General features: G+C 44.4%; 1 protein-coding gene across 5 annotated transcripts in view; it reads left to right on the forward strand.

Moving 5' to 3' along the window:
• Positions 1–480: 480 nt before the first annotated feature.
• Positions 481–16710, forward strand: part of NTF3 (neurotrophin 3) — a 66206-nt gene continuing 49976 nt past the window's right edge. The window contains exons 1-2 of one of the 5 annotated variants that reach the window (XM_025210197.1): positions 481–880; positions 1034–1081. In XM_025210197.1, coding sequence (XP_025065982.1) covers positions 716–880; positions 1034–1081 — 213 coding nt within the window. In that variant the 5' untranslated portion in view covers positions 481–715. Of the gene's footprint in view, positions 881–1033; positions 1129–1160; positions 1352–16710 lie in introns of those variants that run through there. The other 4 variants (XM_014522305.2, XM_006028759.3, XM_025210198.1 and 1 more) reach the window with 4 other exon arrangements.

The raw sequence follows: 16710 nt of genomic DNA on the forward strand, positions 1-16710 counted from the left end.
TGTGTGCGCGCGCGCAAATGTGGGAAGAATAGCTACACATGTTGACAGTTTGTGTGTGTGAGACAGCGAGCGAGCAGAGGGGTGGGGTGTGTGTGTTTGTGTGTGTGTGTGTGTGGAAAGAATCGCCACATATGTTGATAGTTTGACATGGGGTGTGTGAGAGAGAGAGAGAGAGAGCGAGAGAGAGGGGCGAGGGAGAAAGATGAGGGTGGGTGGACCATAGGAGTGCAAATGCACCGACATTTGGGGTATAAAATCCTCCCCTGCTGAGACCCGCAGCTGGACGAGGGGGCCGCTTGGGACTGCCTCCCCCGACCCCAACTCCAAGCGGGGATGCTGCCAGAGGCGTCCTGGTGCTGATCCCGCTCCTCTGAAGAGGAGGGGCGCGCAGAGATGCCTGCAGCATCGGGGAAGCGATGGTGCTTTTTAAAAGAACGGGGGGGAAAGGTTGGAAAAAACACACATGGGAGGGAAAGAAGGACACAAAACCCCAACAACAACAACCATCTTTCTCGGGGGCTTTGTCCGCCTGCAAATCCCCCCCCCTCCCCCAAACCCAACCAAACAGAAGCAAGCTCCTGAAAGGCTGGCGCCGGGCAGGGTCCCGGGCGGGCGAGAGGCAGCGCGGCGCGGCGCGGCGCGGCGCGGCGCCCAAGGGGTTAAGGCGCCGAGCGCAGCCATCTGGCCGAGCGGGTTTGTTATAATCGCGCAGATTATGTTCGCGGGACTCAGAGTGGAAGGCTCCCTCCCATCGCGCGGCTCTGCACGGCCCCAGCAAACCAACTTCGGGACTTTGAATGAACGCATTTGCATCCACCTTTCTCTTCATGTCGGCTTCTCTGGAAACAGTCACACGGATGCCATGGTTACTCCTACCACGGTAAGGGACGGGGGCTGTTTTCTGCGAGGGTCCCGGGCCAGGAGGGCTGGGGAGGGGGGTCTTCCAGGGGTCTGCCCCCAGCCTTGCAGCCTTGCCCCAACCTGCCCTCCCTCCCAGGTCCTGAAAGCTCCTCTCTCCCCTTCTGCTCTACAGACTGCAGCTCAGGTCCCTGGCAGGGAAACAGCAGAGGAGAAATATGAGGTGCTAAAGGGATCCGATTTAAGAGGCGAAAGCAAAGGAGACTCATGGTTTGATTTTTTTTTTTTTTTGGTATTATTATTATGATTTTTTTTCTTTTTTTTTTTTAAAGAAGGAAACCAGCAACTTGAGCTGTAACAAAAGGGCTTGCGAGTCCCGAGCAGGGAACGCAAGAACCAGCCTCCCCACACACTACACTTGCCCCCGGGGAAAAGTTAGAGCCCATGACAAGCCAAGTCAGGATTCCCAGTTTCTAGACTTCGCCTGTCTCAGGTAACTAACTTCACCGGAGATTTTTTCCTCTTTTTTTCTTGTGTGCGAGACACTGCAAACCTGCCCTTTCCAGCTACTCTGCTCCACCTCTCCCAACCACCTAACCACTAGGCTCTCTGGAAAAGAGGCTGGAGAGCAAAGGACTCCCTGCATATCTGTGCCTAGGTGAAAAAGATCCACTTGAAAGTGGTAAAGCCAGAAACCCGTTCTTACACGGTGATTTCCAGGGTTTGGAAAGTGCCTTCTAGGAATGCAGTACACAAATGAGCAACAAACACGCGCACACACGCACAAAAAGAGAGGACTATAGAAAGCTGTTTCTCATCTAAACAGCTGAATTGCAGCTTAGAGCTGAGGAGTCCTTTTGGAGACACCACACTGCTGCTAGCCAAGGGGGGAAAGTCCTCGAATGGTTCAGATAGTTTTCCGATCGGTTCTTAATCCTTCGTTAAAATAAACGGGAAAGCCTAGTGTTTGTCTTATCGCTTAATCTATAAATATACAGGATGGAGAGAGATGGGTATTTTGGAGCGAATAGGCTGCTCTGACTGCATTCTCTGGTTCCTCTATTGCAAGACCAGTTATTTAGAGAAGAGCAGAGGGGATTTTTTTTTTAACAGACAGGGATGCATGACATACGGTCCACTCTGTTCATAAGAGTTACTACCTTTCAGACCGCATGCGGCATTCAGTTTGTGCAATTCCACTGTAGAAGGAATGCACATGGTGTTTGAAGTTTGCCTTACTCCTGTACCTACAGGAAAATGCCGTGGAAAAAAAAGACAGAGTACCTATACCTGCTCTGTCTAAGAAGGTAATGGGCTGGACTTGCTGACAAAGGTGTCTGCAAAACCTCAAACAAAATGATAAATATCCCCGTGCTTTGTGGCACAATGGACAAAAGCAGCAGAGAGGTAACTAGTGATTCCAGGTGCTGGTAGTATGAAGATTGGTCTCGGCTACATGTGTTGGTATGAAGAGCTCTGTGTGAGAGAGGGGATGGGGAGAAGAGAGGCTAAGTATGAAGGTGGGAGTGGGAAAGAGCGCATAAGGAAATGGGGCTGCGTGGGGGGGGCAGGAATAATAGCAGGGCTAGGGAGAGGAGTGTGGTATAGTAGGTGGCCATTGACAGAGGTAAAGGATGCAAAAGAGGCTTTTTGTGGGGGAACTAAGTGACGCATGTTAGGATTTTGGAGAAACTGGTGTGCTGAAGGAGAAGGGGATGCTATGTTGTTGGGTACTGAGAACAGGTATAAAGTGGAAAAGAGGCATATAGGTATTCCTGTGGCAGGTAGATGAGAAGGAAGATCTTTGTAGGCACAAGCAGTGTGCCTGGGAGACTATAGATGAAGTTATGAATGGGAGGGATAACAGGGTGTGGACTGGGGACTGGGTGAGGGGTAAAGGTGAAGGTTATTGGTGCCTGTGATTGTTGGCGCCTATGAAGGAGGCATGGGAGGTGCTGTGGGGGGGGGGGGGGGGGGAAGTGTAAGATATGGATTCAGGGTCACAAAGGGTGTTTGGGGGAGGAGAAGAAAAGGTTGTGTGTTTGGAGAGAGGTACAGAAATAGTCTGCTGAGGAATGCATGTGCGGCATCTAAATGAGGCACTTGTGGTTTTGTTGTGGAGCAGGCAAGGGAAAGCACTTGTGTATGGAGAGGCAGGAGCAAGCGGGGACAGGTAAAGGTGAAAGGAGCTTGTAAGAGTGTGGGGAGGAGGGGCAAGTGCGTGAAGAAAAGAAAAGTAATGTTGTATGGCACTGAGGGAAGGATCAAGGAAGTTGCCTAAGAAGACAGTTTTTAGTTGTGAAGGGTGACATAATGAATGTAAAATGAGTATGTGAGATAACAGGGGTTACGTAGGCCAGAGGGAGTGTGAAAGGAAATACAAAGATGTGGAGTCTGAGAAATATATGGGTAGCAAAAAGTGGAATATGAAGAGCATAAACATGAAGCAAAGACATGGGGTGCATAAAAGAAAGAGAAGGCACATATATAGAGTACAGATTGCCTTCGTGCCCCATGTAAAATCATATAAATGTTACCACTGGAGGGTAAGAGGAGTGATGATATATGGGGACGTTCCACATGTGAAAGGACTTTGAAAGTAGTTGACTGAGTGGCAAGGGGACCTTAGGGCAGGTAAAAGTTGGGTGTAGGAGAAAGTGTGGAAAGTAGATGACAGGTAATGGCCTGCACATGGGGAGCATTATGACTATTTGTGAGTGAAAGTACAGGCTTCTCGAAGAAGTGTAAGAGTTGTGTGCTGAAGAGAGGTGGAGGAGGTGATCAGGATGAAAGAACAGGGAGAAGCTTTCTGGGGAAGAATAAGTGCATGAGATCATGAATACCAGGGAGTAAGGGTAAATTCTGGGAATCTATTTGGCTGTAGAGGTAGAGGATGCTGTGGGAGGATAAAGGAAGCTATATGTGCATGCATGGCCGTTTTGGTGGTGTCTGTTTTTGGTTTGGGGAAAGTCTATGGAATGGGTTGCTGAATGCAGGAGAGCCATGGATAAGGGTGATAGGCAATAGGTATCTACTGCTTGTAGACTGGGTTAAGAGTAGATGTATGTGTGAGGATTGTGTTTCAGTTTTTGGCAGAGAGAGAGAAGTTTGTGCTGGGAACTACTTTCTGGTGCCGGAGAGGAAGATAAATTTGCATGGAAAGGCAGGAGTAGATGAGTTGTGTGCAAAAGCATATGGATGCTGTGGGAAGGGGTGCTGATGTCTTATCTTCCAATAAGAAGGCTACTGTGTACAATACAGTGACAGTAGATTGTATCTGATTAAAAAATGTGCGTGAGCAACAGTGTACAAATGTGTTTTGGGGGTGAAGGAAGACGAGATGGCTAAACAGGAATATGGGCTGATGTGTGAATGGAGAAAGCACAGGACATTTTATGTGCTCTTGTATACTGGTGGAATTAGGATTAGAGTAGAGAAGGACATTGGATATAAAGATACAGTAAATTGAATCAAAGGTGAAACATCATGATCTATCCCTGAATGCTTTGTTGAGATCAGCTCCTAAATGAAGGGCAGCTGGCTGCCTGGACAAGTTTAAGACTGAGGTGATGCTGGTGGCAAGAAGAACACATTAAAGAACTTGTCTCATAAACAAACTAACAAACAAAATACCCCCTGCATATCCAATAAAGGCATCTGTTCTCAAATTGCTCTGTTGGTGTGCAACCTTAGGGTCTCCTTAGGTACTGCGCTACATTTGGAGAGCCAGACAGCAATAGGGGAAAAGTGCCTACTTCTCTCTGCAGCCAGTCAGAAGATTGTACCCAATTCCATTAGACTCAGATGTGGGTAATGTGATCTGCACAAGTGACACGGGTCGTTGTTGTTTTTTTGTGGTATCTTTTATTGGACCAAGTGTATATTTGGGAAAGAGGTTTGATAAGCTTTTGAAAAAAGCTCCCTTCCTCAGGTTGCTGTGATCTGCTTGTTCACAAGATCTAGGCTCACAATATTCAAGCCAGTGAGAGCAAGGACCTCAGCTAGTGTAAGTCAATGGAGCCTTGCAGTGATTTACATTGGCTGAGAACCGGCCTACTATAGTTAGGAATTAAGCTTCACATCCATGCAAAAACCCTAGGTAATCCAGGACAGCTCAGCAGCAGAATATCCCAATTTACTACCTTCTCCAAGTCCAGTCCAAGTCTTTTCAACTTTGCATGTGGGACTGGTCTTGGCTACCTGGGAGATATTCTTCTTTGTGGGATCACCAGCTTTAATGATAGCTATATGCCATTGGAACTATGCAGTACTTAACCAGTAGGGGGAGACTCTTGACCACAGGAGAGTGACTTCACAGACAACAAAGTGGAACTCCTTGCCAGGTGAAAAAAGAATGACAACTCACCTTGTTGCTAGCTAAGCCTACAGCCTATCAAATTCCTACACTTCACACAGTACAAATCCATATGCTGTCTGGAAGGGAAGGAAAGAGATTGGATTTGCAGAGATGGGGGTTGGGAAAAGTGTAGAAGGCCAGGCAAATATTTAGGTGAAAAAGGTTTGGGCGTTGGTGTTAAGGACACAGAAATTCATGACAAAGCTATTGAAATCTATATCGGCAAAAGATGTTGAGAAAGATGCTCATATTTGTGAGGAGTTGGGGATATATGTGTTACTTTTCTCAATTTTAAAGGAAACCCATGAGTAGGTGGTAACTTATATAAAAAAGTTTAAAGGGAGGGCTGTGGGAAGTGTTTTTTGTGGCAAATATCTGCCTATGGTTTCACATCTATCAGTGTAGACTGTGAGGAGGGGGTGGTAGGGGCATTTGTGGGAGGGAAGGGGTGGGATGTGTGCAGAGCTAGGCAGTGCATATGTATGTGAGTGTAGTTAGGAGGTAGAGAATGTGTGTGCTGGAAGAGAAGTACAGGATGCTACACTTTGAGATTTACCTACAGCCTTGTGTAAATGGAGTAGTGTGGAGCAATGCTGGCTTTGAGAAGGCCCATGTAATCTTGTATTTCAGTACATCATCCATGAGGATATAAACAGGCTCTTTTCTCTGACAAGCTAACTTAGGCTGCTGTAGTTGAAGGGTGAATTGAGGGCTCTGGGTCCTCCATCTCCTTTCTGAGGTATCACAGATCCTAGAGGATCTCATAAGGATCATTTCTTGCACTGTTACCCCCCCCCCCTCACCTCCAGTTCACCCCACAAATGTACATATATTGGGCCTTTTGCTATCAGGCCTAGTAAGACTGATTTGGAGAGATGTGTATGGTATGAGCTGTAAATGGAGGGGTTGGGATGTTTGGCTGGATGAGGATGTGCATACTTGTACAAACTAAGACTATTTGGTTATCATCTGGATCTCATGAACACTATTCTACTGATCCCATCTCAAAATGTTGAGAAGAGAGGGAAATTAATTTCATGTATGTCCATTAGGCAGTACTGGGTAGCAAGAGTGCATGTGTAACCCTAAGTCTGCCTATATTTTGTGGCAACTAACAAGAAAGCCACTACTCAGCTAGGTAAGGAGTACACAAGTTGTTTTAAAAAGGTCCCATCCAGGTCACCTGCTACAAATGAGAACAAAAACTGGTGACAGAAACGATCTTGAATGAGAACTCCATTCTGTTGAGTGATTTGCTGGGTAGTCTTCAAAACACTGTAAATGGTTTCTGTGCTTAAGTAAGTACTTTGTTCTAATCATCCCTTTAAGCCAGACAGCAATAATGTGCCAGCTACCAGCTGCTTGTTCACACCTTTTAACAATAAATTTTTCTACTACAAGTTGGTTTAGATAGCAGATTTTGCATTATTAATCCATGGCCACTAAATTAATGTCTATGAAATTAATTTGTTGCTAGGATAAACCCTAAATTATATCATACACTTGCTCAGCATCTAGATTAGTGTTTTTAAATATTTTAGTTAATTAACTAAAATCTTTTGAAACAGTCAAGTTAAATGACTTTCTGTTAGCTTCAGCTATAACAGGAGCAAAACCCTTAAACAAGACATATACCTAAGGGCTTGTCTACACCTGAAAGTTAATTCATCTTAATGTAGGGCATGAATTTGAAGCCCAGTGGGCATTACTGAATAACTCTGTAGCCACAGACATTATAACACAGTATGCTCTCCAGTGATCTTTCCATTAATAAGAGGTGAACAAGCAAAAACACAAGACTAGCCCAACCCGTATTTTGTTCAGAGCCAGGATTTAGAATGCATGTGAATTCAGTTTTAAACCAAGATCAGATGTTATCCTCCAGGCTTTCATCTGTGAAATATGGACCTCATAACAATGCCTCATAAATCGACTGGAGATATTTAATCATTGTTACCAACGTACTATCCTTGAGATAAACTTGCAATACCACTAGATACTGAGATCTTTGATGAACTTGGCATGATTGAGGTAAAAATAGCATGCTCCTGAGAATAAAAATAAACACTTTATAGTCAGCTGAGCAGAAGAAAAGGGTATCCAGAGAGAAGGAACAAAAGGCATGTTTCAGAGAGATGTTGATGAAATCTAAAAGCAAGCATGGAGGGGTCCCCACAGCCGGCCCCCTTCCCTCCCCTCCTCCCTACCACCAACTATGGCATAAGCTATACACAAGAAACTTTACTGGAGAATAGAAAACAATTAAGAATCAGGGAGCAAGGCACCTGGACCAACACAAACCTCACCAAGCATGAAACTGGACCTGTGGACAAGAAAGTAGTTAGGCAGGGAGGCACATATGATCTAGTATTCTAGAAATGTTGTGTATAAGTGTGTGCACCTGTGCAAGGTATATTTATTGAGCAAGTGAGAGAGGGGAAGGGAGTGTGTGCATGTGTGCGTGTGTGTGCATGTGACCTCTGTTTGGAAAAATGGAATGTTTACTATGGAACTGACTAATTAGCTCCACAGTAAAACGTCAGTGTCTACATGTGCAGTGCCATTAGGCCACAGTAAACTAATTATCTACACTGTAGGACAGTACTGCGAGACACAAGTACTATCCTATGGCGGAGGTATTGACTTCAATGCAACACATTGTAGACGCTGACGGGGCTAGCTGAGGCACATGGGGTGCTACAGTGCAGGGGCTGTCTTCTGGCTAGCCCTGCACTGTAGCACCCTTGTGCCCCAGCTACCTGCTCCACAGCACACTGAGTTGAGTCAGAACAGCCCTGGGCTAGCAGGCTGACCCCTGCCCAGGACCCCCTGCCAGCTGGGGCTGCTCTGCCCTAGTTCAATGTGCTATGGTCCCAGGTGCATGTGCAAATGCAGCACCCAGGAGCAATAAACTCCAGTGTGACCTGTGCCAGAGTTTATTCAGCCATGCTAATTTTATATGTAAATGCACCCAGGGTAAAGCAGGGTTTTTAATCTTGCTATACGCTTATATTTGCCCTTTCTCCTAGTTCTACCTTCCTGCAGCTCCCCTCTATACTTGGAGTTCCTAACTCTCTGAAATTCGACTCTGGTTATCTCCCTTTGTTAACCCCACTTAAGTCATTCTTTTGGCTCACTTCTACAGTATGTATTTAATTGTTCCTTAAGTCATTCCTTCCAGCCTCTTAATCATACTTGTTGATCTTCTCTGAAGTCCCTCCAATCAGTCTACATCCTTTTGGCACTGAGGTGCCCTAAACTGAAGGTACTCCTAGAGGTGTGCCAGAGGCAATACACTTCTTTCAGCTCTCAGCTCAGTGATATCTTATTTCTGCACATGCCAACCATAATTGCACCAGTTTTTTTGCCTAATGCTGTCATAGCCTATGATAAATTCATATCTAATTAACTGTTCCGAGTCATGCTTAGATCTCTTTCAGCATTGCTGCTTTCCAGCATTTTCCTTCCTAGTTAAATGCCTTTCTCATTAATTTTCCTCAGAGGAATTAGCTTAGATTTTTCCATACTGAATCTCGTATTTTCTGTCCATTTTTCTAACTTGTCTCTGTCCCTTGGTGTATTTATTTTCCTGTCTTCAGCAATGTTTGCAATGTGTCTCACTTGAGTATCTTCTGAAAATGTAATTGCATGTAGTTTAACCACGCCTCTTTCAAATTGTTTAATAAAAATAGTAAACAAGATTGGGTTTAACTTTGATGCCTATAGTTCTCCAGTAGATACCACCTATGTCTTGATACTCTGCCTTTGCCAGAGGCAGATCCATAGGGGGTGCAGTGGTGTGGTTGCATCCTTTTTTTGTCCACATAGCAAGAACAGCAGTCAGGGACTTTTTCTAAGTCCCAAAAGAAGGTAAGAATTCCCCCCTTCTCTTCTTTTCCATGCTCAGAGGCACATTGGCACATTCCATCCCTCCCATTCTGCCCTCCCCCACCTGTCACCACTGTTGTTACCACTGTCCTGGAGCAAGGGGAGCTCCTGTTGTGTTGGGCTGCGAAAGGATTGGGCTCAGCCTGGGACAGTGGCAGCAACAGTAGGTAGCTAGGTTTCCTCTCTCTGCCTGGTCCCCTGGGTGTTTCTCACCAGCCCAGGAGCAGATGCTGGAAGGAGCAACACTGCTCCCCACCACAGCTGTCATCCCAGGTTAAACCTGGCCCCCACACAACCTAGCTGGAGTAGCTATGGAGTTCTGCTCACCCCAAGACAATGGGAATAATGGCAGGTGGAGGAAGGAGAGGAAGCGGGGTGGGGAGAGAAAGGGGACTTGCCTCTTTGCAGAGAAGGGGGAAGGAATTCTTATCTGCTTTGGGGACTTAAAAAAGTCCCCTACTGCTGGTCCCATGGCACAGTCTGCCCCACTGCGGGTTGTAGAGAAAGCTGGGAGTGGAGGGTGCAGCCAACCCTGCAGTGCTGCTCACAGTTCCCACACAGCCGCTTTGCAGAATCCTGGATCCGGTTCTGGTCATTGCTCTTTGCTTACTGCCTTTCGTCCAATTTTTCAATCCATATGGGATTTGGGGAGTAAACTGAAGGCATCTGCATGTGCAAGTGTATGCTTGTGTGAAAGCAAATTTTGTTGTCTTTCACATTGGAAGAGTATATTTTGTTACTTTTTACCTCCTCTCCTCTGGCCTTCCTAGCATCCTCCTAATCTCCCTTCTAGATGACACAAACAATGCCACTAAAATACCTCTTGTTTATTTTCGTCAAGTCATTGCCCCTCTCTCTGAATTAATCCTCTGGCTTCTTCTCCGTTGCACCAAAGGTAAGCTTCTGTCTGTAACTTCCAAAACTCTGGATAACTAGTCTTCCTCCAGCCATTCAGGCAAGCCTCAAGTGCTGGCCTGTTAACTTCTCTCACAAATATTCTCCTGCCATGGTTTTTTCTGTCAGCTATGCATGCAATGAGCTTCCTGAACATATTCAAGAGCCGCCCTATGCTTTCACTTTACATTCAGTTCCCTACTGAATATTCAGTCCCCATATGACACTTATAGGCAAACTAGGTGAATTATACTGACATGCATGAGGAGGAACTAGAAATATTTATACTCTGTTTTAAGACAGAAAATCTACAGTGTAAACATAGCGGTCTATTACTGAAATGCTGGCAAGCAACACTTCAACCATTCTGCTAGAGATTAAATGAGATGATCTTGAATCTTAGTGATGTTTTTGCTCCACTTAAAGAGATTCTGTCTGGAAGTGTAGAAGTTAAGCCCACTCCTGGTAACTAGCATTTTTAGTTTTTAGACCCTGCGGGAGTGAAGTCAAATAATGATTTACAATAAAAAAGTATTAACAAATTACAAGCGCTAAATTTCAGGTCATCTTACCACCTGTATATTTGTTGTTTCTTGTACTTCATTCTTCATTTTTTTTCTAATGAAATCAAGTATTTGTCCTAAGTTGAAACTTCTCCTATGGTCATAGTCAAGAAAGTTCATTTTTGAAGAAACAAGAAGCTTTTTATCCCATGAGATGTATATGAAAATTGAAAATTCTCAAAATCGGTCAACAAGTGAGGTTCAAAATGTACTTGAATTTTCAGTGCCCATAAAAAGTTCCTAATGACACCATCAATTGTAAACCTGTACGAACTGAAAGGAGAACTGTATGTAAAATGTCTTTGGCACCAATCTGATGATACTGCTAAGAAGGCTGCTCTAACCAGTTTAGGAATTCAGTGGTCCTAGACTCCAGCAAACTTGGGGTGATTTTTCAGAAACACATAGTAGTGGCCTAACTCTGCTCCCTTTGGTGTCAATGGGAATGCTACTCTTGGCAGCAGTGAGGCCAGTTAGGTCAACATGAAGTGCTCCTGAAAATCCCATGCACAGAATCAATACAGATCCACATAAAGGAGTTATATTTTATAAACCCATTGTAAAAAACTGAGTTCCTATTTCTGCTGGCTATATGTGGTGGGTATCTTTAGCACCCAGAAATCCCCCAAGTAGCATTTCAAAGAACGTCTTACCTTTGTCTTAGCAAGGAGTCTAGACTCACCATGGTCATGAGAAGGACGAAAATGGAAAGGTATGTACAGTGCATTGTTTGTGTGTCAAGAATGGATCTACCTGTCTGTTGTAATGCAGAGCGTGCTGTGTACTAGGCATTTGGTGCAAAGGATGCAGTGAGAATCTTCAACGGGACTGGGGCTTTGAGAGAGAAATGGCATACATCTCACCACACTTCCCTATCAAGTCTTGTCCCTGCTTTCACCTTCTCTTGTCAGGGTATTACAGCTAAACCCCTGGATTAATATGTAAATTCAAAAGCCCCTCAATAGGCAATCTGGACAGAGATGACCATTTTGTGCAGATAGGTAATTTCTGTGTGTTGAAATTGGTATCTGGGCTAGGTACAGACATTCAAAAAGTTCAAGGCAGAATCGATCTAAGTTATGCGCTTTTCTGGAAGCAGCATAGTTTAGATTGGTAGCCAACAGAATACACATTTGCCGGGGTGGGGGTGGGGATCTTAGACTGAGTTTCAACTGTGCAGGCCGGCTCCCGATCTCGGGGGCGAGTCGGGCCCGTCTTTGTGCACACAGGCTGTGGCCAGCAGCCCGGGCACGCGGGGCCGGAGAAAACCGCGGCGTGGTATGGTACGCTCGAGCTAGAATCAGTCACGGAGGCGTAATGGTTGATTGAAAAGATTATTTACTTACACCCAAGGTGGTCACGGTGTAGGCTGGTCAGCTTTCCAGGCACAGCTCCGCTTGAGTTCTCGGTGGAGGACTCTGATAGACTTGGTTCCTTGACCCCGGAGTGGTTTAAGCTCCGCGTGTTTAACAATTCTCTCTCACGGAGCAGCTGTATCTCCGTGGGTTACTCAGTTCCCAGGTCCCCCGGAGCTGTTAAGACTCCGTGGGTTCGACAATTGGGTCCATAGGATAGGGATACGTCTAGGATTGCGGTCGGCGACGGGGAGAGGCTAGATGTTATGTGCCTCGGAGTTGTTAAGGCTCCGAGGGTTCGGAAATTAGGTCCCACGGAGTTGTTGAAGCTCCGTGGGTTCAACAGATTAAACCTCTGTTGCCCTCTTAAGGATAGCCGCCACGTGTGCCTATATTAAGATTGGCCAATAATGTGGCGGAAATCTTAATACAAATGGCGGGAACTTCTTTGTACCGTGCATCACCATAATGCAAAAGAAATGCACGATGCAAAGAAGGCTACAAAACTGGCGGGAAAAAAACTCCTGCACGCGGGTTCTTAATTGCAACAGAACACTCCACCATGCAAAAGAGCTGCAATTTAGCGGGAACACAATTTAGCGATGCCAAAGCACACACAAACAAGAAAATCACAACTTTGGGTTGTGACACCAACATTTTTAAACCAGCCTATATGTGCTGGACTTCAGTTCTGTTATAGGTACAAACCAGTTTCCAATCAAGTATACTGGTAAAAGTGTAATGCCTTTACCTGAAGTTTTAAGTACTGGAGAACTATGTTTTTCTCAACTGAAAAAGTGACAACGATGGGTTCTAAAATAAAAATAAGAGGAGTAATATGTTTTTACAAAAAAGTTGATGGAGTTAAATCCAGCTCTGGAAAGCCAAAGCTGCCTTCAACATCTGCTAGGTCAGGGAGAGGTTTCCCTCTGAGGAGGCTGTGTTTTGGGGAGATGTTGACTTTTTTTTTTTAAGTCTATTCTAATATTGTTTCTCTGATTTACTTTCCTTTCTCTCCTTGAATTCTTTACCATTTCCTGTTTGCTTTGCTTTGCTTTTGTCTATTCATTCTCCTCATCTGTTCTAAATTAAGTTGACAACTTTTCAGTCTTTAATAGTTTCATTAAGCATATCTGATTTGTTTGCTTGGGCCCTAGTAGTTTTATTTCTTTATCTTGCTATATGGATCTGGTACAAGTTGAGAAATGATTGACTCTGCCCCAGTTATACAGGTTTTACATGAGTAACTCCAACAGAAGAATCAGGCCCAAACAAAACAAATGCATAAAGGCATCTGATTGCTGGCCAGACTCTGCCCTCAATTGCACCCAGGCAATCTCACTGATTTCACTGGGACTGTAACTGAACCTAGAATGTGACCCCCATTGTTTAACTTTCAAAACCACCAATCTACTTCTAAAGCATTTTAGCTTCATAGAAATTAGAGAGAGAATATTCCTACACTAGGCAACTAGTAGATTTGGTCAGAAAGCTTCCGATAAGAGGGGTTTTTTTTCCACTGGAATTTGTTGATTCATCAAAATCAAAACATACCACTGAGACTATTCAATTTTAACTCCTTCAGCAAAGCAAAACAGGTTTCAAAACCTGTCTGGCTTCCTGTCAGTTCACTAGCCTTTCTCCTTAGCAGACTTCAACAGTCTGTGGCTCAAGAACACTCGCTACATGGACTGGCTTGTGGCCAGAAACCCCCAGGGATTCCAGGGTCTATGGCTCTAAAGAAGCTCAACAGAGAGGGTGGAAACAGACATCATCTGATGTCTCACTTGTGCCACCATATTGTGGCACAAATGCTGAGCAAATAGATGTTGATACCCTTTGTCGCTCCACCTGAAAGGAAAATCAGTGGCATCATAAAAGGTGGTAATAGATTCTACCAATTTATTGGGGTGGACATTTATTACTTCTGTGGCAGAAGAGTGCAAGTAACCTGAGCTGCTTGCACTCTCCTGCCATCTTGGGCAGGGATTCTGAAGGCTGTTGGAGCCCTCAAAGTCCCAAAATACTTTCCCGCTTTCCCCATCTACAGAGAGGCACCACAGGGAATCTCAAGTTGCCTCTTCATAGGTGGAGAAATCAAGGTTTCCTGCTTAGCCAGACCCAGGGCACAGGTCTGGCTGAGCAGGGGAAGTGGGGCTTTTCCCCACTCAGCCAGATCTGGGGCATGGGTCTGGTTGGGTGGGTAAAAATTCTACCCTGCTCAGTCCAACCCATGCCCTGTCTTACCTAGCTCAGATATTAATGTCTAAGAAAGGGGGTCAGCAACCTTTTGTTGCTGTGGGCTGGAGTTTGCAAGCCAGACCCCTGCACAAATCTCCCTGAAGTGTTCAAGCTCTTTGCACTTACCCTTGTTGCAGATATTCAGCAGTGTGGTAAGTGTAAGCATGACAAATCAGAAATGAGGGCTGTAGAGAAGGGTGCTGCAGAGGGGGCGGCTGGCTCACAGCATCCCAGACCGGATCCAGTCCTTAGGTGTTAGGTTGCTGAATCGTGCTCTCGACTAGAGAATTCAGCCCTTAGGAGGGAACTTCAGAAATATTGGTAGGGAAATGTGGTTTCACATTTTATTGAACTGATTCAAAAAGAAACATTTGGGTTTTATTTAAAATAAAAAAGAGGAAATACGTTATTTGATTCCGGTGACATGACAAATTTCATTTTGGTTTTTCTGTCTGAAAATTGGAGGTGGGGAATTATGGCAAAATCTTAATTTTCCACATGGAAAAATGACAGTTTTTAGACACCATCAGAAAATTATTTCAACTGAAAATTCCTAACCAGCTTCAGTTCTAATCATGTTAAGCCCCCTGTATAGTCTGCCAAAACTACTGCATGCTTCCCAAAGCATTGCTAGCAAATGATTTAGTCTGGGCTACACAAAACCAAATTATGTCATGACATGGGTAGGCAAGTTCTCTAACACAGTGATTATTCCCCCTCCTTCCCCGTCTCCCACACCCCTCAGGATTGGGTTTTTAGGGTATTTTAGGGATATAACCTTTCCTACTCCTTGTGGCAGCACACTACACTAAGTACCATAAGTGCTAGTGGCAGTAGTATTGTCCAGGAACCAGCATTTTTACCATTGCATTATCTCACTGTTCAGAACATATGTATACAATATGCTAGTAAAAATACTGGTGGCTGTTCTACATTAGTGCTTTCCTCATTTTTAGCACTGCTGGAATCACCTCCCTCCTCCCTCTGCATTAGGCTATTTTTGTGCTCCTCCAAGAAATTCAGCTTATTTGTGTTGGGCTTCATTTTTACTCAGCTCAATTTAGTATCATGAGACAAAAGAAAACCAAAACGAATGATCCTTGCATTCAGTCAGTTCAGTTTGCTTTCAATTAATCCTGAAATATTTAACAATAAGGGTATTTTAACTCATTTTTTCTTTGTAAACATTGGCACACTGGAGAATCATTATCCATATAACATTACAGTTACTACATAAAATTCTAAAGACAGATTTCAAAATAGCAAAAGCAGCTCCCCCCTCCCCAAATAAGTGTGTGTTCCTCATTATATACCTTTTAAAATAACCCTTTTGTATTAATCTTCAGTTTTGTCTTCATAGAATCATAGAAAAGTAAGGCTGAAAGGGACCTCTGGAGGTCATTTAGTCCAACCTACTGCCTGAGGCAAGATCATCCCTAATCAAACCATCCCATACAAATCCTCATCTCCTCTATTACTGAGACTACAGAGTCAACCCAATCACACAACTACAAGGCATAGCACCCTAGCCAGCCACAGGTAAAGCAGGGGGACAAAGGCAGTCAGTGTCATGCCACTGCAACAGCTATCAAAATATGGTCAAAAGATCCATGGAAGTGGGCCATGCCCCCAAATTATGAGGCAGGCAAAAGTTTCCACAGTCCATACCAATGTCACCATGGGGTAAAATTCCTTCCTGAACCCAAATGTGATGTTCAGTCTTGGTTCAATCCAATCTTTGAGACTGAAACCCCTGTGCCTGTGGGGTGACTATGATCATGTTTTTACCAGATGACTATCCTGCCTGCATTTCAAGCTTCATTCATTTCATATATGCCATTTCTTGTCTTCATTTATGTTCCTAATTTAGCAATGCCATCCAATAATAGAGAGAATGTCAAGGCTGTTAATCAAAGAAGCATGAACCTCTTGGGATAGAGATGAGAGAGGACATGCCATGCCCCCATCTACCCACCCCCAGAAGGTACTTAATCATAACCAGAAACTGGAGTTTCCTAAAGTTGAAGAATTAAAAATGTAGACCATACCTCTTCCCTTAAATACACACCCCCATACACACACCCTAGAAAAGAACCCGATTTGATAATGATAACGCCTTTCAGAAGCCTTAAAATTACACTTGTCTTGAAAGTAAGTGATCCCCTTTTAGTTATCTGTTCTCCATGCAGGAAGTCAATGTCATTCAATAGTATCCAACACAGAGAGCATGTGGAATTTGAAGGCTCATGCCTAGAGCTGGTGGTACCAGACCTGAAAAATAGGATCATCATCTATCATGCCTCTAGAGTGGGAGCACATGAATCTAGTGTCATCTGGAAATTCAATTAAGTGTTTTGTTTGTTTCTTTTTCCAGATATTAGTAAAGTTTAAAATAACATTGACCCTTGAAGCCTCCCCTTCTAGGCATCGGTAACAGGTTGCCATCCCCAGCAGCATTCTAGCGACCTGTGAGGGGCACCCTTGAAGTCCTTTAATACTTCGCTCCTGTATCCTGCCTTTACTTTCCTGCCATGTCTTGATGTAAATATTGTTT

Source organism: Alligator sinensis, unplaced genomic scaffold, assembly GCF_000455745.1.
Source record: "Alligator sinensis unplaced genomic scaffold, ASM45574v1 scaffold35_1, whole genome shotgun sequence".
Taxonomy (NCBI): Eukaryota; Metazoa; Chordata; order Crocodylia; family Alligatoridae; genus Alligator; species Alligator sinensis.